Genomic DNA, 24,983 nt, shown 5'->3' with positions numbered 1-24,983 from the left:
TTATGTCAATTTATAATTTATTTTATTTTTTACCAAGATCCATGTCAGAGTCTCAAAATTAGCCCCTTTCGAAAAGGGTCCGAAAGAAAAGAAAAGCTCAGTTGTGGGTAGTCTCCATTCTCTCTAAACTAACCCTAAATCTCTAGAACCTCGACAGGGGGTGGAGCTTCAGCTCCCTCCCTCTTCCCTTCTCTTCCCTTCCCCCTCCCTTTCTCTTTTCATTTCTTGCATTTTGTGTTTTTTTGTTTTCATTTGTAGTTGTTTTTTGGGCAAATAAGGGTCGAGTGCCAACCGGGTCGTTCTAATTGTCGACCACCAACACACGCCCCACCAGGATGTTGGCCATCCGCCGATCTTTAAGTCCACCAAACGCGGCGCCAAAAGAAGTGGAGCATAGCCCGCACGCGCGGTATGAAGTCTCGGATCGCACCAAAGCGTGGGCACCAAGTGCCACTAAGGAGCCACCTAACGATTCAAAACTTGGCTTTTTTGGAATATTAGACTCCAGGATAACATAGACCGACTGTCAGGTCTCCTCCAAAGTGATTTTGCTACACTTGCACTATAGCCTCTATTTTTGTATTTTGTTCCTCCGTTCCAGAGATGTTTTAGTGTTGTTCTTGATTTTTGTTTTAACCGAGCGGGATGAGGAGTGGTTTGATCGGTCACAATCTGAGGCTAGTGCTAGTCAAGAATGGTGGAAGATGTTATGGCCGGTGGACGTACGGCCAACCTCTGTAGTGGAGGTTTTTGTGGTCCATATGTGAACTAGGTACTCATGCTGTTTCTGGGCTCGTGATGTCGATGCCTGCGGTGGGTGTGTCGTCGAGGCTCTTGCCAATGATTGTGTTTATGTTTCGATTGTTTTGTTATTATTTTGTAGTGTAATATTATGTAGTTTTATTAGTAATATTGTAATAATAGGCTTTTGAACTTAGTATCCGTAGCAGTATTGTCCCATACTCCGCCTCTTTAAGGGGATGGAGGGGCCTTGTCACTCTGTTTATTTAGAGTGCACTCTCTCTTTTCAGAAAGTTTTAGAAGTTAAGACAATATCCACTAATTTATATGTGGGATACTCCAAAGCAGATGCATAGGTTAGCTTATAGTCTAGATTTTCCTATATTGATAAGTCACATTCGTAATTTCGGTATAATGAATGAATTCACCATTTCAAAAAATAAATAAATAAATTTATTTTTAGGAAATCTCTTTATAAATAAGTTCTCATTCTGTATGAACCAAAAAAAAAAAAAAAAGGAAACCCACGATAAGAAATAACCATTTTATTTATGTTTTCATGAAATGTTTTTGAAGTTTTCATATAATGAGCATGTAAGACTCACACGCCACCATATTGTTGTACTTCTAGATCAATTGATATGGTCACTTACACGTCTTGAATGTTGCCAAAAGCAATATACTTAGATTCTACCTACAATTTTGCTATCTTACTATTTTCATCCAAGGCTGATGTTAACATACTTCTCTACCATAGAACAAGAGAACAACAACAATCCATCTCGAACCCATGTCTATGTACACTACCACACCTACGGCCAGAACATAACATTGCACTCGTTTTTAATGTCCCTTCAATGTTGTTGTTCCTTGAACTAGTATTATTCTTACCACCATCGCTCTTCCAAGTTGCAAGCAATTCATTTTTGGTATTGTATCTTGTTTCTATATAATATTAATCATGATTTTAAAAAATAGTAATACTGATAATGCAAGTCTTGTATAGTTCTTTTGAAAATAAGAAAAATGATAGTTGCATCCGTGAGTATACAAGCACTATATAATCGTTTAGAAAAGAGTGAATAAATATGAGATGCATATAATAAAATAATAATAATAATTAATTTTTTAATAATAAATTTTACTTTTTTTTAAAATGATTACACGATACTTATACATTTTATAACTGTATAGAGCATTTCTCTTAAAATAATTATAAGTACTAGAGTATAGAATATAATGACAAGGGCTTAGAATGTGTTTGGGTGGCGGCAAGGACATCTTGCATGAGCTCTTCATTTCCCAACAGAATCTCGAGAAGGGAAACCTTGTAAAGGCCAGCAGAAAGAAACCCAACATGGATAACATGGATGCCACTACAACGTCCAAACTCCCAACGCTCTCTTCGGTCTTCTAACTGACTGCGCCTCAATGCGGCACCACTTTCTCTCTTCTTACGTTCCATTCCGTTTCTGCAAGCTCTCTCACTCTCTGGGGGAACTCGCCCTCGCTCTCCCTTAGCTCGCTCCGTTTCGCCGGTACGTACGTACGTACCCTGCATGCCTTCGTTTTGGAACCGTATGATTGCGGTAATTCGATGTGTCTGTAAAAATTTGATTTGTAGAAGTTGTTAGTCTTCTCTTTTGTCGTCAATCTGTTCTTATGGTCGCTGAATCGGATCCAATTTTTCAAATGTTTCGGATCCAAATGACATCTTTGTTTCTAAAATATGGATCTGGTTTTCGGAACTGTTTCGTTTTGCGAAGATGTGGAATTTCGGCAAGTGATCTCAAGCATTTAGGATTTTTTTTGTGATTGATGAAAATTCTGGTGATGGATGATCGAAATGTGCTTTAGGAAATTTAAACGTTTTTTTATTTTTCCTTGGGATTTGGACTTGTCTGCCTTGAACTTAAAGAGTGTATGATTCGTCAAAGCTGAGTGTTTTTCCATGCTGTTTCGTTAACCAGATGATGATTTTCAATTTGTTTGTTTTATCTGAAAAAATATTTAAAAAGAGCGTACGCGTTTTCATACAGTAATGCATCATAACGCCAATTGTGATAGGATTCTTATCATTTTCACTATATATGCTGCTGAGTGGGTAGAAATCTTGGACTTCATGTAGATGTGGATGGATTTCTTTATTGAAGCTGAGGGATAACGAATTTGCATCGGTCAATTCTCGGAAATATAATATAATAATGGCTCCGGCTGGCAAGGCTAATGAGAGGGCTGCAGCAGATGCAGCCGCATGGATGTTCAATGTCGTCACTTCTGTTGGGATTATCATTGTCAACAAAGCCTTGATGGCTACGTATGGCTTCAGTTTTGGTAAGTTCCTCTTTATTTATTTATTTTTCCTTTCTTTTTGATGTTCTTTCTCTACATTTTAATGTTGACTTTTCACATTAAATTTATCAGCATGATGTTCTGCCATTACATAGTAATTAATGATCTGTTTACTTATTAAACAATGCCTTTGTGCACTTTAAAACCCTAATGCAAATTTTAATCTTGAAAACTGTTTTGAGGGATTGTTATAGATATAGACACGCTGCACATAATCCAGCTTTTTATACTTCTAAGAAATTGCTATCTTTTGCAGCTACTACATTAACTGGTTTGCATTTCGCAACTACAACTCTGATGACTGTGGTTTTAAGGTGCCTGGGATATGTTCAAACGTCTCATCTACCATTCTCGGAGCTTCTAAGATTTGTTTTCTTTGCTAACTTCTCTATTGTTGGAATGAATGTTAGTCTGATGTGGAACTCTGTTGGATTCTATCAAGTAAGTTCTCAATGACCTTGGTTGGGGCTTCATTCTGGTAAAATATTGCACCAATTATTTTTTAATTTAGCTTAAGAGGATCAACCGTGTGTTGGACGTGTAAAAAATGTAGTTTGCATGTAATGAATTTTTTTAAAATAAATAAATACTAGAAATGACTGCGAACGTTATGTATCATCAACTTTATATGCAGATTGCTAAGTTGAGCATGATCCCAGTGTCCTGCTTTTTGGAAGTTGTGTTGGATAAAATTCGATACTCTAGAGACACGAAGCTAAGCATAGCAGTAGTTCTACTGGGTGTTGGCGTTTGCACTGTCACCGATGTGAGTGTTAATGCCAGAGGCTTCATTGCAGCCTCTATTGCAGTATGGAGCACCTCTATGCAACAATATGTAAGCTGTCTATTCCTCTAGACATACCCCCATAATTATCAATATTCCTCCACTATGTCATATACATCAGGGCCTACCGGATTTGAACATTGTGTTCATTTGTGCGTATGTGTTTACCTGCATGATATACCGTTAAATTTCAACAATTCAAACTGTCATTTTCTCGTAACTCTTTTGTTAAACTCATATAAACAGTGTTGTCTAAGTTGCAGTTTAGATAGTGAGTTGAGATGAAAGTTGAAAATTGAATAAAATATTGTTAAAATATTATTTTTTAATATTATTATTATTTTGGGATTTGAAAAACTTGAATTGTTTATTATATTTTGTATAGAAATTTAGGAAAGTTGTAATAATAAGATGAAATGAGATAAAACACTTTCATTATCCAAAATGGCTTATTGTTTTATCAAACCTCTGTATGCAGTATGTTCATTTTCTTCAACGGAAGTATTCCCTTAGCTCTTTCAAGCTGTTGGGACATACGGCTCCAGCGCAGGCTGCTTCATTGCTGTTCTTAGGCCCCTTTCTAGATTATTGGTTGACAAAGAAAAGAGTTGACAGTTACAACTATAACATAGAGTCTATGGTAAGTACAACAGCCATTTATTGCTTGTGGTCCATTTATGATTCTTACACAAAGTCATTGTCATTTTATCTTTTTAATATGCAAATGAAAAATGCATCAAGAGTTTTGAAATTATCATGTTATATGCAAAACATTTGTGGGCATGGCCATATAGTGTCAATTGCTTTTATGCAATTAGAAATGTATTTAAATTTCCTCAAACAGTTTCCTTGGACATGGAAGGAACTTTAAAAAGTTTCTGTTCATGACATCCCAATGAAACTGCAATCCAAACAAAAATCTCTCTCTCTCCATTGTTTTGTGCCAGAATGATCCACGAATTTGCTTTCTAATATATATTGTGTTGTGCAGTTATTGTTAAGTGAACCATTTGTAGAATTGTTTGTAGTAGTTCCCGTTTAGAATGACCATGGTGGCTACTTGTAGTGCATTTCGAGGTGGTGATATTAGTTTACATGACTAGTGTGCAACCCATTTGTTCTACTTGCATAGAGGGGCGAATGTATTCTGGCTTCTGTCTTATTCTTTTTTATTTTAGTAGAATGGTAACTCACAATTTCAACTGTAACTTGGTCTTAACAGATGTTTATAATTCTTTCATGCACTATTGCCGTGGGGACCAACCTCAGCCAATTCATCTGCATCGGCAGATTTACAGCTGTCTCTTTTCAAGTACTTGGTCATATGAAGACAATCCTTGTTCTGATTATGGGATTCTTTTTCTTTGGGAAGGAGGGCCTCAATCTGCATGTGGTTTTGGGAATGGTTATAGCTGTAATTGGAATGATTTGGTATGGCAATGCCTCATCCAAGCCTGGCGGAAAGGAGCGTCGGAGTCGGAGCTACTCACTCCCTACTACCCGACAACCAAAACAAAGAAGTTTATCAGAATCCACTCAGCTTGATGGAAAAGTATAATCAGATTCAGATCATTAGGAATTAGGAAAACTGAGCATACACAGGTAGCCAATTCCAGGATGATCTTTAATTAATCAAGATGGAAAACCACTCATTCGTTTCTAATTATTTTCCAAACTTTATGGGATTCCTAGTTTCATTTCTTTTTGTTCCGAGTTCCCCTTCCCCACCCCTCAAGAGAATGGATGTTTCTAGACAGGCTTTTACGTTTCTTACAAAATTTTCCGTCCCATGATTGTAATTTATAGTGATCAATTTTTTATTTTTTTTTTGTGCTATTTTTTTCCAAACCAATAACATTTTTCACTTTTCAAATATATTCTGGCTCCTCGTGTTTTTTATGCGTTGTATTTTTAACTACCGTCACAAACGTCTATGTGCATGCATACGCAGGTAGAACAACAGCGATTTTACCCAAGGATCTAATTTCACAGTTTTGTCATGTATACAAGCTGTGAGAGAGAGAGAGAGAGAGAGATTAACATTCTCTCTTCCGAGTTCCTTAACTTCCAATATTCATGCAGCTCTGTCGCGTTCTTGTGGTAATAATCAAGAAGTGGGGAAGACAGAAACATACGACGATGTTATTGTGCTTGCATGGACATGGTGGAGATAAATGAGTTCGTGGGTAATGCTGATTTCTACCAACAGTTTCTTTTGCTCTGGAAGTCATTCTCGAGGTCCCGTACCGAAGAGCATGCAAGATGAAGATGGCTCTTTGCTTTGGATCAATGTTTCTTTCATTATCTATTCTATGATCATCGAACATTAGCGCATTCAAGTGCACATCAATGCACACCAGATTCAGCCGCTAAATAGTCATAGTCTTTGTTTAAATCTTAAGTAAGCTAGTTCAAATGGTAAAATAGTTTTACAAAACACACTTAAAATGAAGTTAAAAAATGTTTGAAAGAAGTAGTAGATTCCATATGTAAAAAGAAATTTAGTTTAAAAAGATTATAAGTTTCATCTGTAAAAAAGTTGATTTAAAATGAATTTAATGATTTGAAAGTTGAATGTTACGATGTTAAACTCACTTAAAATTAATCTGAACTTAGTTAATCTCAATTCAGTCCAAATTAGGCCTTTTCACAAGTAAATTCCATTAAAATTGTATATACCTTTTTACGTATGATTAGGAATTCAGGACCAAATTTGAAGGGGAAAAGCTCGAGCCAAACAATATTCAAAATCCAGATGAATATGCTTAAAAGTTTAATTATCAGGAATTCTTTTAGAACTTAATGAACTATATTTTTTATTAGAAAAAAAAAAAAAAAAAAAAAAAAAAAAAAGAAAGAAAGAAGAAGAAGAAGAAAGGTGACTGGGAACACCTTCGCCTGAGATATGTTATTCCCCTATTACTTGACAGATCATTGGCGCCAAATTATGATGCAATCTATGCTCTTATAATTCTGCCTCGAAATAATATCCACAACAAATTGTGTTATACCTCAGCATCACAGTAAGAAAAGAATCAAGCTTTTTGCCAAGTAAATTAGAAGAAAAAGGTAGGCGATCCATCAAACTCCAAACCACAGAGAGTACACCGGATTAGCTTCTTAGAGCCATCCACACAGGTATAAGAACACTACTTAGATAGAAGCATTTAAAAAACCAAAATTGAAAAAAATAAGATAATATGGTTAAGTGGATAAGAACCCAACAGCAATGTCCCACCCAACCACGACCACAGTACAAAAGTCTAAAGATGTCTGATCACATGCTAAATAACAAAAATCATCGTCGAGCAATCATATATTAATTGCATAAAACAAGAAAAAAAACCTCAACGCTTCTTAGAGACACCGACAGTCTTCCCCCTACGGCCTGTAGTCTTGGTGTGCTGGCCACGAACACGAAGGCCCCAGTAGTGCCTCAGACCACGGTGGTTCCTGCATAAGTCTCAGTGTCAGCTCAATTTTATGTTTCACTGGCCGATATGCTTAACTGCAATGTTCAAGATTCAGAGACTGGAGAATTTCTGTACTATATTTTGGGAACTGATTTAAGAAACCAGCCCATGATCATATGTAAGTGAAAAGTTAAAGAGTATCTTCAAGACTGGTTTTGAGAAAGCAACCAGAGATTTGTAACCACCAAAGTCCTATATCAACTATTTGGCACAAATTGCAAATGTCTTGAGATGATGGCCACCATCTCAGATTCTATTTAAATTAAGGATCAGGGGATGATAATTATTTTCTAGCAATATATACCCTATGAATTCCACGAGGCAAACAGTTAACAAAACTATTAAACATCCTAGGTCCCAGGCATCTATGAGTCTTGGGTGCTGTCGTTGAAAATTGCATCATTCATGTCCTTATAACAAGTGTGTGCCAGCACGTGGTCATTGCAAAAATGGATCACTTGTGCTCGCAACTCAGATGGTTTGAGTTATGATCATTGCAAAAATAGATCACTTGTGTTCGCAACTCAGATGGTTCGAGTTCAGATGTCGGCTATAAATGTAAGTATGAAAACAAAATAAGTACTTTCGATCACTTGTAGTGTAGAAAACGTTAAAGTCACCTGATCTTCTTCAATCGTTCCAAATCATCCCTCAACTTCATGTCAAGTGCATTGGAAACCACTTGAGAGTACTTGCCGTCCTTGTAATCCTTCTTCCTATTCAAAAACCAGTCTGGGATTTTGAACTGTCGAGGGTTGGCAACAATAACCATGAGATTGTCCAGCTCAGCAGCAGTTAATTCACCAGCTCTAGCAATAACAATATCACAACAAATCAACAGAGGTGTCTAATTTTAACTAATTGGAACTTATAATAAAGGCACATTAGTTGGTTATAAAATGAAGTAATTAGCAAAAGCATAGATATATCACAAGATAAAAATCCTATAACTTATAAAATACCAAGTCAATAGCAAATCGATACAAGTCTTAGTGTGACACCATAATACCCATTTAACACATGATTCTCTGAGTGTGACGCCACCAATTTATTCAAACATGCAAGACGGGCAATTTGAAATGTAATGTGCGCGCCTATGGACATCATCGACCATATTATGACATGATTTTCTTCAGTCAGTCTACACCCATCAGCTGTTGAATATAGATGCCAGTTCTTAAAATGTAACTTTAGAGTCATATTTAATAGAAATTCCAAGGATTCTAAACAAGCAAAATACTAATAGGTCCATGAAGAAAAGCCCAATTGAGCTTAAATTTCCTACACACAGAGAGAGATAGATAGATAGATTCAAACATCAGAGTAACACGATCCAAATATGAAACTTACTTCAATTTAGCTAATACTTTTTTTATTGCACCGGGTGTCCGATAAAAATTATCGGTTAATCCCGGGAGTGCTAGGCCCTCACCAAATATTTTCCCACAAGTACAACTTAGATAATTCAAAGGGAAGTTCCCCAGCCCAATATTCCCTAGAAATTGTTTGCATCCAATAGGATTCAAACCTTAGAACTACAACGATAAACTTAACTAATACTTTTTTTTGCCGTCATCCATACATTCATTTTCCAAAAAGTTAAGAAATTCACGACGACGGCGATAGAGTGAGCGAGAGAGACCTCTTGTTCATGTCGACGTCGGCTTTCTTGCAGACGATGTTGGCTAAGCGGCGACCGATACCCTTGATGGAGGTGAGGGCGAACATAATCTTCTGCTTTCCGTCGACGTTGGTGTTCAGCACACGCAGAATGTGCTGGAACTCCTCGTTCGCTACCAGCGCCTGCGCGCACAATTTTCACTCAGATCCATAACTATCGAAATTCACATACACGCACGCACACAAATAAAGAAAACAGGGTCATTACCATTTTGGACTCGCAGAGAGGAAACAAGAGAGAGGATTCGGAGGCAGCAAGCAGGCGGAGCCAAATCGGAAGCTGCAAGCTGAAGCTAGGTTCTTCTCTGAGATCTTTTTATATATACCAACTAAAGCTGCAGCCTTGGCACTCGTAAGAAAGCTAGGGTTTTGTGACTTTTGCACCGTTTGGACGATTTTGACCTCCAATTGATTTCACGAACGTCGAATTTGGGCTATCTGGGCTTTAGGTAAAGGCAAAATTCCAAAACATTGGCCCGTTTGAGAACTTTCTAACTGAAAGTAAAAAACTGTCAATTTTAGGCCCAAATTAACGTTTTCATATGAAAATTTTTATTCATAAGTCACCTTACAACATACACCTCCTATATTATTAGAGTTAGAATTATTCTATTCTTAAATAGAAATAATATTTACAGTTATAAAATACATAAACATCATATAATTATTTTAAAAATAAATAAATAAATACATGTATCTTTCATATTATTGTGACATGTAAGCACTGCTCTACACACCTATCTTTCATATTTTTTACAAGCTTATGTGAAAAATACACACATATTATATTTAAAATTTATCTTTTAAATCAAATTATGTCATATAAGTATTATACTCTACATATAGGTTTGAGAATATAATTTTTAATATTATTAATATATATAAATTTAGAACTTACAAATTAAATCATGTCATCATGAAATTCGTAAGTCTTATCCGTGTTTGGCGAGCTGGCAACTAAACCAAGAAGATAATGAAATTAATGATACAGATGGTGTATTCTCATACCGACTTGTGAATAAAATGAGTATACATAAATTAAATATCGTTTCCCAAATAAATAAAAATAAAAATACAAGCTACAGAATTAAAATTACCATAGAACAAGGCAACTGGAGCAAGAGTTAGATATTATATTTTCTTTGGAACACGTGTTTCAAAAATACTGATAACCTTTTCCACGCATCTTGCATATTATTTAGTGATTATTTTGAATTTTAGTTTGTGAATAAAATGCCGGGATCAACCAAAAATATATTCCAAATAAACAAAGAAATAACCCCTGTAAGTGTAGAGCATCAATCGGCTTTGAGCTTAATCTTTAACTGCTTTGATGTCTTTAAAAATAAAATAAAATAATTATTATTACTTTATTTTATCATCACCTATCATACTTCTTGGTGTAATATTTTAAGTAGTTGTCCATTTAAGTAGAAGACATATAAAGCCATTTAAAAGGAACAACACTGGTTTAAAAAAAATACAAAAAAGTATAGCTCAAATTAAAAAGGCAACAAAACTTTTTTTATTTTTTGGAAACTGACTTTATTCATTCTATCAGAAAACATTTACAATCATGACCGGATACATGAAAATTCTAATATCACACGCCAACTGCTGCTTTTGAAGTTCCACCACTACACAAAATTCTTTTGTGACTAGTATAATCTTAATTATTACTGTAACTCTCTACAAATAAATCATCTAAGAGAACACTGCTTAAAACAAAGACTTATACATCATCCTCCAAAATATGAGAGGACTTAACCTCTACAGACAAAATGTCCAAAAAATAATATATTTTTTTATTATTTAACAAAAGAAAAGGAAACAACAATGAAAACAAAAAAATATATGTAAAAATGACAAATTACAATATAGATTTACTACGATAGACTTTGAAATCAACTATAAAAATCAGATCTTAACTGTCTAATGGTAGGAGAAGCTGCCGAAATGGGTGATCCGTCACCATCTTCCCATCGATCGGCCTATGAAGCATGTTATGCTGCTCATGTTTCACAAGAAGTGCTAAAGGACTGTAAATCCATCTTTTAAGCTTGAAGGAAACAAAATAAATTAAGTTAAAAAGAAAAATGAGGGAACGAGAGGGAGAAAAGAAAGAGGGATGGAGAGAAGAGGGAAAGAGGAAAGAAAGAGCAAAGAGGATGGACAAATGAGAGAATGAGAGAGGAGGAGGAGACGCTCTCTAGCGATTTGGAGTATTTCAGAGTTTGAGAGGAAGACACCAGAGTTTCTCGCAACAGAATTAAGTTATCATACAGAAGCAACTTGAACTAAACAAATGTTAAAAGCACCACAACATAACAGATAAAAGCCTTACTTGTGGATTGTGGCACTATCCACGCACAAACTGTTGTAGAAGGATTATATTGTCTGGCCAATGAAAGCGCACTGTAATTGACATTCTCAGGCTTTTCTGGCCTTTTTTTTTTTTTTTTTTTTTAATATCTACAACAGAATTCTTCATAATTACTTGCCCGCAAATCCATGTCCTCCAAGGCAATAAATAAATAGCGTCTGTTTCTACGTGTAAGTCTCACTAGAAAAAATAAAAAAAAAGGATACTCATAAACCTAAAAGGGGCTGGCAAAAGCTACTCTGTTCATGTCATAGGGAAATAGTACAGCCTAATTCCTTGGCGGCAGCATCAAGAAATTGGATAGGCATTCCGGCTGCAAGTCTGCTGTGAGCTTCCCATGCTAAGCATTTCTCAATGCTTGCTTGCCAGTCAATAACGTCTAAACTGAAATACTGATAGGAGGGACCGCGGATGCCATTTATGTCGACAGGTTTAGAATTAGATTTGAACGAACCAGTGTGCAAAATATCTCGAAGAACTGATGTGCTCAAAGCGCGAACATGTGCACTCGGATGAGAGAGGCATCGGATGGTAGCTGGTACCCGACACTGCAGAGCATTAGACCAAGCAACTGATGTTAGTAAAGGGTCTTCTCTTAGAATTAGTAGCATTGCACTGCCACTCATTAGAGAAAATACTGCTTTTATCCTATATTTTGTCACACTTAGTCACACATGTTCATATAAAGTAACTACATAAAGTGCCAAACGTATAGAACAAAATCTAAGATGAACGATAGAGCAATAAGAAGTTGCCGGTACATCAGAAATTTGGAGTTTCCAATGCCCAAGTAGATAGCAAAGTTTACGATATTCAGCCTGGAACCCAACTCCATGGAGTGCGTCAATGATGGATCAGTGTTTACCTTTAAGAGGTTTGAAAGGCCATCTGCAACCGCCAACCCAGATTCTCCCCACTGCAGCACCGGCTGAATTGCTCTAGCCGTGGCTTCCAGTAGCTGACAATTTTCATGTTTTGATTGATATATCAAGAAAGCAATTATGGTTCAAGAATAAACTAAAAACCATAAGGAGCACACTCTTTTCGACATTTCAAATCATATCAGCAACCTTGTAGAATAAAAAAACAGAAACACCTATTGCAACAGGATAAGGAGAGTAGAGAACCACAGACTCCAAATTTAAACATGGTCGCTGACTATATCTGCTGGAACTGAAAAACATGAATTAATGTTGTGAGAGCTTACCTCCAGCTGTGGTAAAGTGCAAGCTTCTCCATCAACGAGCATCCCGTCCGTTGCGCGCAGAAGTAGATCTGATGCACTTGCCAAAATCACCAATGATTCTGGCCTATCGTGATTCCTCATGAGCTCCACAATCAATCTTACAATCCGTTGGTTGATTCTCCACATCTTCTGACCTTGATCATCATCTTTGGCAATCCAAGGCTGCAATTCCCTCTCCGCCTGACAAGAGCACAAAGGCCAGAAAGTGAAGAAACAAATTATGTAATTCAAATAATGATATACCAGTCAATACGTGGGTGATAAGAACACCAGCTAGGCAAACTTCATTCTTCATTATCAATGTATCATACAAGGTTAAAATTTATGCAATCCCTTTGCCCAGAAGCTATGTTTAGGTCCTATCTCAAAAGCCGTTCTGAAATTTATGACCTTTAGAAGAAGAAAAAATTGGTGGTTTCAAGTCAGGCAAAAAGCAAATCTAAAATATATGTAATTGATGATTTATAAATTGAACAGAAGTTTGGACCTGAAGAACAACTGCTGTAGCTGCTTTTGTTGGTGAAGATGACACGACATTACATAGCGCATCAACAACCTAGATACATCCAAATATGTTTCCATTAATAATAGAAACAATAATTCAGATGAACTGTAACAGAAAAATATTAGATGAATCAACTGTCCCAAAAGCCTGTTGATAATAGCAAAAATCTTCTACTTTAATGAAAAATGTAGAATCCCATATACTAGTCAAGGCAAATATTTTGTTCCCCAGTCAACCTTTCGAGTCCCCAACACAATCTATGTTAAATGTTATAAAAATTATTAGTGACGATAAATTACAAAGAGAAAACAGCAAATAAATGTTTTTATCTTATTTTTCACGAAAAACAAATACATATATTATATTATATTATAGCATTCTCTCTCTCTCTCTCTCTCTCTCTCTCTCTCTCTCTCTCTCTCTCTCTCTCTCTCTCTCTCTCTCTCTCTCTATATATATATATATATATATAAAATAGTAGCAGGAGCATATCCTTTAAATTCCATGGTTCCTTTTAAATGACAAGAATTCACTTCCCACATCTTGACAAGGTACATTCAAACTTGCATCATACCATTGAATTATTGCGAAGGAATAAAAATCAGCGTAGGGATACATTATAGCCGGCAATGTATGTTGGCTCTGTTCATAGAGCTCATGTTATGAAAGACCGAAACAAAAAAAAAAAATGCAATAGATATGACACATATAAGATTACCTGCCTCCAACCTTGATGAGCAGAAGTGCTTTCTGCACTTGGTTGGGTTTCAGGAGCCGTGATCAACTTGTGCCACAGCAATGACACAACAGAGAAACATAACTCTTGTTTCTCTGCTAGCACAGATCTTAGAAGAACTTTTGCACTGCAGTTAAATCCTATATGCCTGTCCATCGTGAGGAAGTTGGCCAAATCTGATGCATCTAATGGGAAATTTGCAATACCTTTACCCAAGGTGTTCCCTAAGCCTTCATTCAAGTGTGGTGCTCTTTCAGAATTAAATTTAGTATCTGAATACAAAGACACTGAGGTAGATGGCTGCTCTGGATCAAAGCAAACACCATTTTTGCATTGATTTTGTTTTTTGCCATCAAAACCCAGGAGGGAATCTCTCCATACTGGTGTATGTATTAAGTGTGCTTCTAATGGCTCAGCCTTGTCGACGATGGATGCAACAGCTTTGCTGTGAATATCAATGAGGTTGTACAGTGATGATGCCCTCGTGTAAATTTCATTGTCCCACTTGCATCGCATCAAGACCGAAAGAGCATGCATGCAAGCCTTTGACCTTCTAAATAGTCCAGAAACATGAGCGGCAACCATGGCTGCAGCAACTATCTCGTTTGAACTGTAACTCCATGAGGTTCCAATAGAAGATGGCTTCAGCGAGAAAAGTGCCTCTAAAATTGCCAAGATTCTGTGAGTATGGCGAACAGCTGAGTCAACACCATTTTGGAACTTGTCAGCAGATCCATTTATTTTCATTGGCTTGGCGGCTACATGTGATACATCTTTTGAACTCGAGTAATTACCAGCCCTTGAAATCATAGGAAACAACTGAAGCTCGCAGGCAAGAGCACAAACCGCAGCTAGAACATATGAATCAAATGCTGCCACAGGCCCTTGTTTTTTTAACTTCCTAGTTTTCATCTCTCTTTGCTTTTCAGATATTGCTTGTAAGTCCTCAATGACTTCATTAGGAGGATAAGTTTCTATTCCACTTGACTTCTTGTTCCCATTGGACTGAGCCTCATGACTAACGCACACAGTTAACACCACAAAAAGCAGGCGTGAAGCAAGCTCTACAGAGGCACATGATTCTAAGAAAAGTGAATGGACCATAGTACGAAGCTCTGCCACAGCAAGGTTTTTGGAGGCAGATCCTATGACAGAGAGGTATCTTGTTTTTCTGGTTTGTTCTTTAGAGGACTCAGGTGGAAACGTTCTCTGAAGAATCGCTTCAACGGTAGCAACAAATATCTTCATGAGACATGCTTCTGATGGACTACCACGAGGAAGATATTCAAAAACCTTTAGGAGAGGTATGTACAGATTCCATGATAATATGGGCGGTTGCAAAGGAGTTGCAACTATGATTTCTGGAAGATCAACCGCAGAGGAACTTAATGGAATCAGGCCGTATGCAGCTTCCCATATGGTACAAATCCTCCATTCAACCTCAGGGCCATGGGCACAAAGCATTGATGCAATCCCTTGGGCGGTAGCTTCAATAGTTGCTTCAACCGCAGGCACTTCTCTCTGATCACGATTAACATTTGAGAAAATATTTAGGTTGGGTAGATAGATAAAAAAAAAAAAAAAAAAAATGAATAATATTCAATCCAACTATAATAAAGTGTTTTTCTGCGTTTGTAGCCATAAAACAGAGAAAGATGGGAAAGACATGCCAACATTGTCAATTGTACCTGCTTTTTATAGGATGAACCATAATCTCCAAAAGATTCAGGTTGAACTTCGACTCCCTCCACTTGCTGTAATGGAGGAAAAAGTAATGCAGGCTGTGAGAGTACGCGGAAAAGTAAAGCTGCTGCAGCATCAGCAGCTATTCCTGCTCTCATGGACATTGCAGTCCCAATTGCACGCAAGAAATGCAGATGCATCCAGTTCCTTGGAAGCTACATGAACAGACAGGAAAGGAATTATTACAGCAAAAAAGAGAAATGATATAAGCCTTTAGATCAGTCAGTTCTGAAAGCTATCATGAATCTTTCATTTTGTCCCGAAGAGGAAGTAGAAGTGCCATAGCAAGTCATCCCATGGTATATAACTTTACCGAAAGGAACAAGTGCTGTATATTAGATTACTTTGTTCCAAAAATATGAGAGAAATATCCACAGCCCTGCCAGATAATATGGTTATCAAACTATTCTCCTAATTGGCCTCCACTCCCAATATGAGATGCGGTACTGGATATATGGTAACTATAAATATGTCACTTTTCCCAAACACTATTTGCTTTTCTGCTCCCTTGCTTACCCTTAATCCTAGGGCCATCCAATTCACACTTTTCACCCCACAGCTAGCAAATTCAGTTAGAAATAATTTGTCTACGCTTTGATTGAAATTGGAGTTTTGGTCCATTCCAGAAAATATTATGGCCAGAAGTAGGTTGACAGAATTAAAAGCACAGCAAGCTAGCCCAACTTTTGGAGAATCAACAGAGAACAAATTTCTACTAGCAGTGCCCATAAATCAATGTAACATTTATTAAGGAGAAATTGGTTGATTTAAACCATAGGTTGTGTGGCTAATGATGATTTAGCCAACGCTTTAATTTGATATAATTTAAAAACATCAATCATATGGAACCCATTAATAAGCAGTAGTTGAAATATCAAGGCCCATATTGATAAAAGTGAGAATAGAAAACTTAGTGACATAATGCCATGTATCAACCTTAGGTTAAAGTGCATGGTCTGTAATTGACATCTAAATGCTTAGTTCAAGGGAAACAAAATGTGTCAATAGAATAAATAATTTGCATACACACTTCAGGTTTTCCATATAAACAAAAATCTTTCTGCAGATCGCTGATACTAATGAAGCAGTCTGTTAATGGGATGACAAAAAATGGTATGGGTTTAACCGAGTTCCATTGAATATTTGATCAGAAGAATGGAATCACAGCATATACAAAGTTTGCAACCTCAAGTATCTGGCTTACCCTAATGCCAGATACATAGTCTTCAGCAGCGCGAAGGAGTTCCACAAGCTGGACAGCAGCATCAAGTGCATCTGGAGCCCATGATGGTGGTGCTTCTAGAAGTCCAAGAAGCAGTCTCTGGGTGGCACTCGGAGTAGCAATGGCATAATATCTAACAGACCAAACAAAAAGATTGAGTAAACATATCCAGTTAAAGCCAAGATGTACACCGATTCATTTCTTTTATTTTCCTTTTGTTTCTCTTTTTCACTGAAAATAAAAAATAAAAAATAAAAAATAAAATAAATAAATAAATAAAGGAAGAAGAAGAAGAAAGGATGCAAGGTTCAGATATTAACCTATGAAATAGGCGTGCATATGGCTCAAGAGCTGGCAGGCCAGCAACCAAATGCTCATCCAGAGCTGTTGTTGGAGGAGGAAGCAGAAGTGCTGGGACAGCCACTGCCGTTAAAGTAGCAGTTTCATAGCGAGCAACTTCATCATCGCATACACTTAATATGACACCAGCACCATTAGCAACAGCCCACCGTGGCGTTGATGGCATGAGCTGAGGATGCTTTCCAGGTCCACGAGAAGAAGCTGAAAGAAAGAGAGTCAGATGGGCTTTGGTCCTTGTCCGTCTCAAGAAGTGAAGTTTCTTATTAAATATCATATTTAAGAAAATTAGAAGAGGGTTTGCATGTAGGCAATGGTAGTGCTAAATTGCTAATCCGCATGATATGGAGAAACTGCCTACCGTATTTTAGCAATGTAGGTAAATAGAGAAACAAACCACTCTGTCGTGGATCTCTTGATTTCTTTTTCCGATTTGATGTCTCAAGCTATTAACACCACATGTTATCAGAGCCCCAATCTTAACCTAGACCATCCATGCATTTTTTGTCCCTTTTTCCTACTTATTTTCTCTCAGCCTTACTACTTGAAGACCCCAGAACTCAAATGTCAGTACAAGTTGTTATTCAGTTTTCACGTAAAGGCATGCAAATCAACCAAGAATTTCACTAGCTTCAGTGTTTTGTGATGTACATCAGTATGTTTTCCAATCATTTCAACTAAAATTATACGCTACACATATTTGTTTATTTATTACTTACAGTAGAAAAGCCTTCTCTCGTATACATCCCATGTGCTTGGGCTAAGCCTATTTCCTTTATTTATTGGTATTAACAAAAATCTGTTTTACCTATCAAAAATCTATTATGACTTGAAGAAATAAATGACATTCCATAAAATGTGTAGCAAAAGTAAAGTCTACAAATGACAATTTATTGCAAATTTGATACTATCATTCAAATTATATGTAGAAATATATATCAAAAAGTACATACTGCAAAGTCACATTCGATGACAGAAATTTAACTGACCAGTTGTGGGTGGCTTGAGTTCTCCAGCAGCATATTTACCCATTACACCACTGCACCTATAAATACATGAAAAACAACTCTAACCTTACATAAGGACATATGTAAACAAACCAACAGAATGATTAAATATCTCAAATATCAACTGTGAAATTTTTACTACCAATTGACAACTATAATCAAATATTACCTTATAGTTCATACTTGGTGTTGTTAACCATCAATAAAATCAGCATGATATTGAAAGTTATCAAGACACTGCTAATTTTGGAATGTTACAAAGAGTATGATATGGACCAGCAATAAAAATTGCTGGACAGGTCTACCTCAATACCATTGGCACAAACCAAAAATTGCATGCCCTCAACATTTTCCCCCAATCTGGCACAATGTATCGCACCTACTTGACTGGTCAAGAATATCATGATAATGGTACAAGCATAATAAATTCCAGTTTACTAAGCAAAAAACAGGTGTGCTGGTAGAGAGCGAGAATAAAGGACAAACTGTTATAAATGTTGAATTGCAGTTTGAAGAGTATAATTAATTAATGAAAGGCAGTTTGGAACCACTGAATACCAGTTTGTCAGTAACAAAAAAGAGGCAAAAATAATAATATAACTCCTTTTTTTTCATTAATGTTATTGCTGAGTATGAATTTGTGAATTGAACAAAGTATCTCTGAATAAAGTACCACCAGGAAAAATATATATATTAAACCAAATTTGTGTTTGTTTCGTTTTTCCCTAAGAAATGGATCAGATAACAGTTAATGGTTCACCTTCCCAACACAAATGACTTATTATCAACAACATAAGCTTGATTTGATGACTTCCAAACTAGATTGGAAGCACTATGCCACATTCAAATGATGCACTCACCATCGGAAGTAGTCACTCCTGATAGCGAGAGGAGCAGCTAGCAGTATGTCCGTAATCCAGGGAGACAAAGGCCTCAAAGGTTTCCTCTCTTTTTGTGCCAAAGGAATATGGATGGATTGCCTGTCAATAGAGTCACTTGTGGAAGCCTCACAGCCACTACTGCTTCTTTCTGTATCACCATTTGGTTGTTCCATCTTGTATATTGGGCGATTGTAGTGAGTTAAAACTCGCAAGATCTCTCCACATGCCAAAGCCCACTGTTCAGAGTATTCATTCTGCAAAAACTACGTAAAAGACTATTAGTATGAACTCCCTCTACAATTTGTAAAGCACATTGCAGGCTCTAATGAAAACAAGAAAATAAAAGAGATCAGATATAAGCTTGGAATTATTAAGATAAAAAATACAGTCCATCAAGTAAGGCAAATTTTCAGTATGAAGTGAAAGAGACTTGGAAGTAGCAACAATTATCTCCTTAGGGTCATACCTCACTGCTCGGGCAGACTAGGGATATGAAAGAGGCAAATGGAGGACTGGTCCTATCATACACCAACGTACCATCAATGATACATGAAATAATTGGAAGAACAACTGCATGCCCATGCTCTGGATGGTGAAGGACAAACGTAGCTGGAAATATATTTACATACACAAAGCAGTTATCATCCAGCTACAAGAAAAATATTTTCAAATAATAAATTCAGGTTTTATCAATTCATGTCACAACTAACATGGGTAAAGCATCAGTACCTAATACATCATCAAAAAGACGCTTTTCTTTTGATGGATAGCGGTTGCGGATCAACTGTCATAAAGAACATATTAATAGTATTAGTTCAGTTCAGGATAACAAAAATGATTTCGGAAATAAGAATGCAAAAGCATACCTCGGCAATATCCTCTGGAAACTGTTCTGATGTAAATTGACCAAAGTACTCAACATAGGCAGTAATTTGAGCCTGTGGAAGAAGGAAAGAAAGAAGCCTGTGTCAAAATAGACTTAAAAGAAGCAAAAATCAAATAACCATAAACAATCAAGTAAGGAATATTAGAGAGAGAGAGAGAGAGAGAGTATATAAAAGCATCTGTCCAAAAATACAAATAATTCATGAAAGATTGATTTAAAGATAAGATACAAACTCTTAACCCTTGATCGGAACTATGAATGTTTCAGATCTTTCTAAGTTACTCTATGCTTTCTCTCTTTGAAAAATAACTTTAATGACCTTAATCATTTCTAAAGTTCAATGAAAACGTTTTCAGTTTATGATTCATGTAAATTCCTTACATCAAAGTTGATACCAACAGCATATATCAGTAACTTCCACGTATTTTATACCAAAAAAACTGCAAACAACTTTGGTATATGAAAACAGGATTTTAAGCACTTCTTTCAGAATAAAATTTCTCGGTGCCTAAGGAACAACAAAATTTACTCCATATCAGGAAAAATAAAAATCCTAGCATAGCACTCTGGAGACTGAAATTTAAAAAACAAAAAATAAAAAAAAATAAATAAAAAAAAAAAAAAAAAAACCCTCCATATAAGCAACTTCTAGCAGTGAACACTCTGCCATATCATCCTCGTTCTGAGGCACTTACGGGAATCCAAATTATCTTTCCAAACATGCACTCATATGCACCCATACCTATGATCACAAGTCCTTCAATATTCAGTTATCTCCAGCATATTTACTTACTCGGATAGCTTTCAGGGGCTTGACCACAGAGAAATAAACGACGAAATGAAATGAAAAGAACGCAACAAAAATTCAACAACTGAAATAAAGATTTCCAACTTTCCAACCATGCACTCATATGCACCCATAACTATTATCGTAAGCCCTTCAATATTCAGTTATCTCCAGCATATTTACTTACTCGGAAAGTTTTCGGGGGCTTGACCATGGAGCAATAAACGACGAAATGAAAAGAAAATAACTCAACGAAAATTCAACAACTTAAATAAAGATATTCAACCACAAAATCCCGAGACCTTAGAATTAAATCTACCGCACCTTTCGTTGCTGCGCATCCTGTGGCGGAGGCCAGAACAAAGAAGAGAATTGAAGACCATCAATCCACCTCTCACACGAACCAGCCATAGAAAATAATAATCTTCCAACAAATAAAATTTAGCCGTAGCCGCAACCGTAACCGCAAAACCGCTACCAATCAAGAATCAAAATATCGTAATTCAACATTCCGCCCTTAACGTTTTCCTGCGATCCATTAGCAACCAAAGATTTGAGCTCCACAACTAGGAAAAAGAAATAAACTCAAGAAACATAATTCAAAATCTCTTCCTCGGAAAAGCTTCAGACCTCCAGGCTGCAAATCTCGGTAGCTTGTAGGAACACTTTCTAAATCTGATTTCAGTGAGAACAGATTAGAATTATGCACCAAAATTTTTCAAATCAAAAGCATGAAATCAGAAATCTTAAATAAAAAATAAATAAAAATCATAATCTGAACACTTGGCAACCAGAAGATAGCCAGCTCAACTAAGCTTTTTCTAGGTATAAATTTGGCAAACGTATCCTAAAAATCACAGAACCTTTCAACTCAAAAGTCCTAAACTATTTTTTAATGGCAAAATCGCGACTTATAACGTCAAACTAAGCATGAAGCATCAATGAAAATTATCTAATTATCATATATACATGTATAAGAAAAATCGAGTTAAAAATGAACAAAGCACCTGCTAGTTCTCCGCAAGCCGATTTCTGACCAAAATCTTCGTGATATTTTACGCCGACTGTAAATTTTTTTTTCCTTCTTCTGCGCGTTCTTTTCTTTTTTTCAGATTTCTGAAATATTTTTGGGAGGTTGAAGAGTATGGGTGGTGAGAGAGAATATCTTTAGGACCTCTGTGCTGCGAGGCTTAGATTTGGATGTATACGTGGCAATGATATTTTCCGCTCGGCTTAGAGGCTGGCTGTCACGTCATGTCAAGCTTTCCCATCCAATTTCCATACCATGCATATGCATACATACATGATACAGACATCCATTACAATAGATTTGTACTACAACTAGTTCTCAGTCTATTCGTCAGGCACGAGGCCCACTTACGACAGTAGGTTTTTGAATGACTTAAATATGCCCCCCTCGTTTCTTAATATTATATTCTGGTGGAGTTCTTACGTGGTAGCCGGTGATAGGCTACTTGCTAGATATTTTCATTGGGGTTTCACTTGACATGGTACTCAGGTGTATGTCTTCCTCGTGTTTGTGCCGTTCGATATTTCATTCGATGTTGATGAAAGTGGTATTGACTGTGAAAATTAGCTAATGAAAAAAATCTACTTCTCATTTCTCATCATTTCATAATATAAAATTAAATTATTTATAATATTTTATTTATAAATTTATTATTTAATATCATATCATAAAAAATAAAAATTAAGATAATAAATAGTAATACTAAACTAAATAGTAATGGAAATATTAAAGAAATATTTTTTTAAATTCAATTTAGTAAGTGAGAATTTTGATATTAGAATTTTAAATTTTAAGATAAAATATTAAAATATTGTATTTAATATTATTATTATCTTATAACTTGAAAATTTTTTAAAAATTAATTATTTATTATATTTTGTATATAAATTTAAAAAAATTATAATAATGAGATGAGAATTTTAAATTTAAGATAAAAATTTTAAGGTACCAAACAAAACCTTAATGAATTCATAAAGTGACAATAGATTCACATAGTATGTTAAATTATAAAATTACTTTAATTTTAAAATAAATTTATCAAATTACTTTAAGATAAATTTTATTTCCCATTATATTAATTACATTTTCTCTTTCTATTTTATTCTTGAATAATGTTACTAAAAAATATATAGTTTATTATTAAAAAATTATTTTTTATGTAAATTTTATATTTATTTATTTTTTAAATAATTATACGACGGCACTCGTAACTATAAAAATTATTTTTCTTTATTCTTTATGATCACCACCTTGTTAAGTAAACATAGGTACTTTTACCTCCATTACCCTTTTCTTCTATTGTAATATTGACGTTTGCATGATGCATGGTAATTAATCCTATTTATGTGTTTTTTTTTTATGTTGTGGCTAACACTTTGAATCATTAGAAAGCTAAGATATGATATAATTCTGTTACTACATTATAAAGTTTGTTTTTTAGATTTATGTATTATTAAACTTTTTGAAGGGTTATCAATAACATCGAAAGTAGAGCCATTCTTTATAAAAAAAAAAAAAAATTAAAAAAAAATCAAAATATTATCTTGGCAGATTAATCACCAAAGCTAAAGGGAAAAGCTGTAATTTCAACGACATTTTTATGCACCTTTAGAACTTTGAGCTTTTTGGAGCGCCAAGTAAATTCCATCACGTCTCATACAAAACTGGATGAATAATGCTATTTTTTCTTTTTAGTTTGATTACTTCTATATATTTTTTATTTTATTTATTAATTAAAAAATTGACTATTAATATATTATTATTTTTTATAATTTTTAAAATATTAAAAAATATAAATAAAAAAATAAAAATATGAGTTTTACATGCCAGCTACCACTGCTGAACGCAACCGAGCAGCACTCAAACTTTATAGTTTCAACTTTCCATCAATACACGTGTTCATTCTCACCCCCTTATTATTTTACACAAACTACTCTTAATTAATGTTTATGATGGGGACAATGACAATGCCACGTCCGACTAATAGAGGCACGAGTTCGAAGTGTTGGATTTTGTTTCAGTTTTAAAATAATATTTATTCTATTCTCAAATTAGTATATAGATTTATTCTTTAAGTTTGTGAGGTCTCTATTAATTTATGATGTATGGATGATACCATAATTTATGGGTGGAATATTGGCACAATCAATTGATGTGATATAGTACATGCATGTGTACAATTTTTGGTAGTCTTTAAGAAAAAGTTCTATTAATCATTATTATACCATATATTAGAAATAAGTTTTTATTTTTTTCCTTATTAAATATGTGATGTATGGATGATAAGTAAAAAAATTTAATTAAGTTATGAATAAAAAATAAATAAATAATATGTATTTAATCTCATCTTATCTTATCTCATTTCATAATTATAATTTTTTTAAATTTTCACACAAAATATAATAAATAATTTAATTTTTTTAATTTTTAAAATATTATTATTATTAAAAAACAATATGATAATAATATTTTATTTAATTTTTAATAAAATATCTTATCTCATTTCCTTTATACTGCGTAACTAAACAAGACATTTGAGTTGAGTTGAAATAAAAATTAAAAATTAAAAATTAAATAAAATATTATTATAATAAAGTATTTTAATATTAATTTTGTTTAAAAATATAAAAAATAAATTATTAATTATATTTTATATAAAAATTTAAAATAATTATAATAATAAGTTAAACTAAGATAAAATGAGATGAGTTTTGCTACATACAAGCACAGTCGCACACTAATCTGCATATTAATATTAATTTATTCATATTTAAAATTTAAATTAATACTATTTTAAATAAAATTTATTTTTTAACTAATTATATTATATTAATGTATAAATTAATGCATCATTATACTTCTAATTATATTTTTTGAATGGAATTCCAATCCTAACTCAGTATATGAACCGTACCTAACTTTCTGTGCACAAGTAAATGATTAGGAAGATGTGAAGAACTTTTGCCAGCCAAGTTGCTTTGTCTTTTGGGATATGTGCTTGAAAGCTACATTTCATCGTGCTTCCACAATATTTTATATATAAATATATATATAATTTTATTATGTATAAATAAATTTGTATAATAATTTATATATTAATATTAATTTATTTATATTTAAAATTTAAATTACTATTATTTTAATAAAATTTATTTTTTAACTAATTATAT

General features: G+C 34.7%; 3 protein-coding genes across 6 annotated transcripts; 1 reads left to right on the top strand and 2 right to left on the bottom strand.

Annotated features, from left to right (window-relative positions):
- The first annotated feature begins 2,000 nt into the window (after window positions 1-2,000).
- On the top strand, window positions 2,001-5,776 carry LOC122297143 (UDP-rhamnose/UDP-galactose transporter 6-like). The gene is made up of 6 exons (XM_043107049.1): window positions 2,001-2,279; window positions 2,870-3,075; window positions 3,350-3,534; window positions 3,728-3,928; window positions 4,356-4,517; window positions 5,100-5,776. Exons 2-6 carry the CDS (start codon window positions 2,946-2,948, stop codon window positions 5,433-5,435), a joined length of 1,014 nt encoding a protein of 337 aa, XP_042962983.1. The 5' UTR covers window positions 2,001-2,279; window positions 2,870-2,945; the 3' UTR covers window positions 5,436-5,776.
- A 1,157-nt stretch (window positions 5,777-6,933) lies between these two features.
- On the bottom strand, window positions 6,934-9,401 carry LOC122297142 (40S ribosomal protein S18-like). Its single transcript, XM_043107048.1, has 4 exons — window positions 9,239-9,401; window positions 8,993-9,153; window positions 7,971-8,159; window positions 6,934-7,330 (listed from the first exon to the last, which is right to left on the bottom strand). Exons 1-4 carry the CDS (start codon window positions 9,239-9,241, stop codon window positions 7,225-7,227), a joined length of 459 nt encoding a protein of 152 aa, XP_042962982.1. The 5' UTR covers window positions 9,242-9,401; the 3' UTR covers window positions 6,934-7,224.
- A 1,954-nt stretch (window positions 9,402-11,355) lies between these two features.
- On the bottom strand, window positions 11,356-21,988 carry LOC122297140 (protein GIGANTEA-like). Of its 4 annotated transcripts, none has more exons than XM_043107044.1 (16): window positions 21,791-21,984; window positions 21,414-21,458; window positions 21,108-21,311; window positions 19,977-20,048; window positions 19,840-19,894; window positions 19,577-19,719; window positions 19,090-19,373; window positions 18,212-18,267; window positions 17,186-17,426; window positions 16,848-16,998; window positions 15,589-15,798; window positions 13,883-15,421; window positions 13,147-13,215; window positions 12,621-12,839; window positions 12,279-12,371; window positions 11,356-11,961 (listed from the first exon to the last, which is right to left on the bottom strand). In XM_043107044.1, exons 3-16 carry the CDS (start codon window positions 21,192-21,194, stop codon window positions 11,662-11,664), a joined length of 3,519 nt encoding a protein of 1,172 aa, XP_042962978.1. In that variant the 5' UTR covers window positions 21,195-21,311; window positions 21,414-21,458; window positions 21,791-21,984; the 3' UTR covers window positions 11,356-11,661. The 4 variants fall into 4 exon arrangements, with proteins under 4 accessions (XP_042962978.1, XP_042962979.1, XP_042962980.1 ...); XM_043107045.1 differs by having other exon boundaries at window positions 19,090-19,364; XM_043107046.1 differs by lacking the exons at window positions 11,356-11,961; window positions 12,279-12,371; window positions 12,621-12,839 and adding an exon at window positions 12,846-13,049 and having other exon boundaries at window positions 21,791-21,988.
- Between the last annotated feature and the right edge of the window lie 2,995 nt (window positions 21,989-24,983).

Source organism: Carya illinoinensis, chromosome 15 (assembly GCF_018687715.1).
Source record: "Carya illinoinensis cultivar Pawnee chromosome 15, C.illinoinensisPawnee_v1, whole genome shotgun sequence".
Taxonomy (NCBI): domain Eukaryota; kingdom Viridiplantae; phylum Streptophyta; class Magnoliopsida; order Fagales; family Juglandaceae; genus Carya; species Carya illinoinensis.
The sequence above is the reverse complement of the archived record's forward strand: the minus strand, read 5'-3'. Positions and strand labels throughout refer to the sequence as shown.

Coding starts and splice junctions, on each gene's coding strand:
- LOC122297140 (XM_043107044.1), bottom strand. CDS start 21,194: ATGGCTGGTTCGTGTGAGAGGTGGATTGATGGTCTTCAATTCTCTTCT. Junction 15,799..16,847: donor ACTATGTATCTGGCATTAGG/GTAAGCCAGATA, acceptor CTGTTCATGTAG/CTTCCAAGGAACTGGATGCA. Junction 12,372..12,620: donor GCACTTTACCACAGCTGGAG/GTAAGCTCTCAC, acceptor GAAAATTGTCAG/CTACTGGAAGCCACGGCTAG.
- LOC122297143 (XM_043107049.1), top strand. CDS start 2,946: ATGGCTCCGGCTGGCAAGGCTAATGAGAGGGCTGCAGCAGATGCAGCC. Junction 3,535..3,727: donor ACTCTGTTGGATTCTATCAA/GTAAGTTCTCAA, acceptor CTTTATATGCAG/ATTGCTAAGTTGAGCATGAT. Junction 4,518..5,099: donor ACTATAACATAGAGTCTATG/GTAAGTACAACA, acceptor TGGTCTTAACAG/ATGTTTATAATTCTTTCATG.
- LOC122297142 (XM_043107048.1), bottom strand. Junction 8,160..8,992: donor GACGTCGACATGAACAAGAG/GTCTCTCTCGCT, acceptor TGTTATTGCTAG/AGCTGGTGAATTAACTGCTG. Junction 7,331..7,970: donor GAACGATTGAAGAAGATCAG/GTGACTTTAACG, acceptor AGACTTATGCAG/GAACCACCGTGGTCTGAGGC.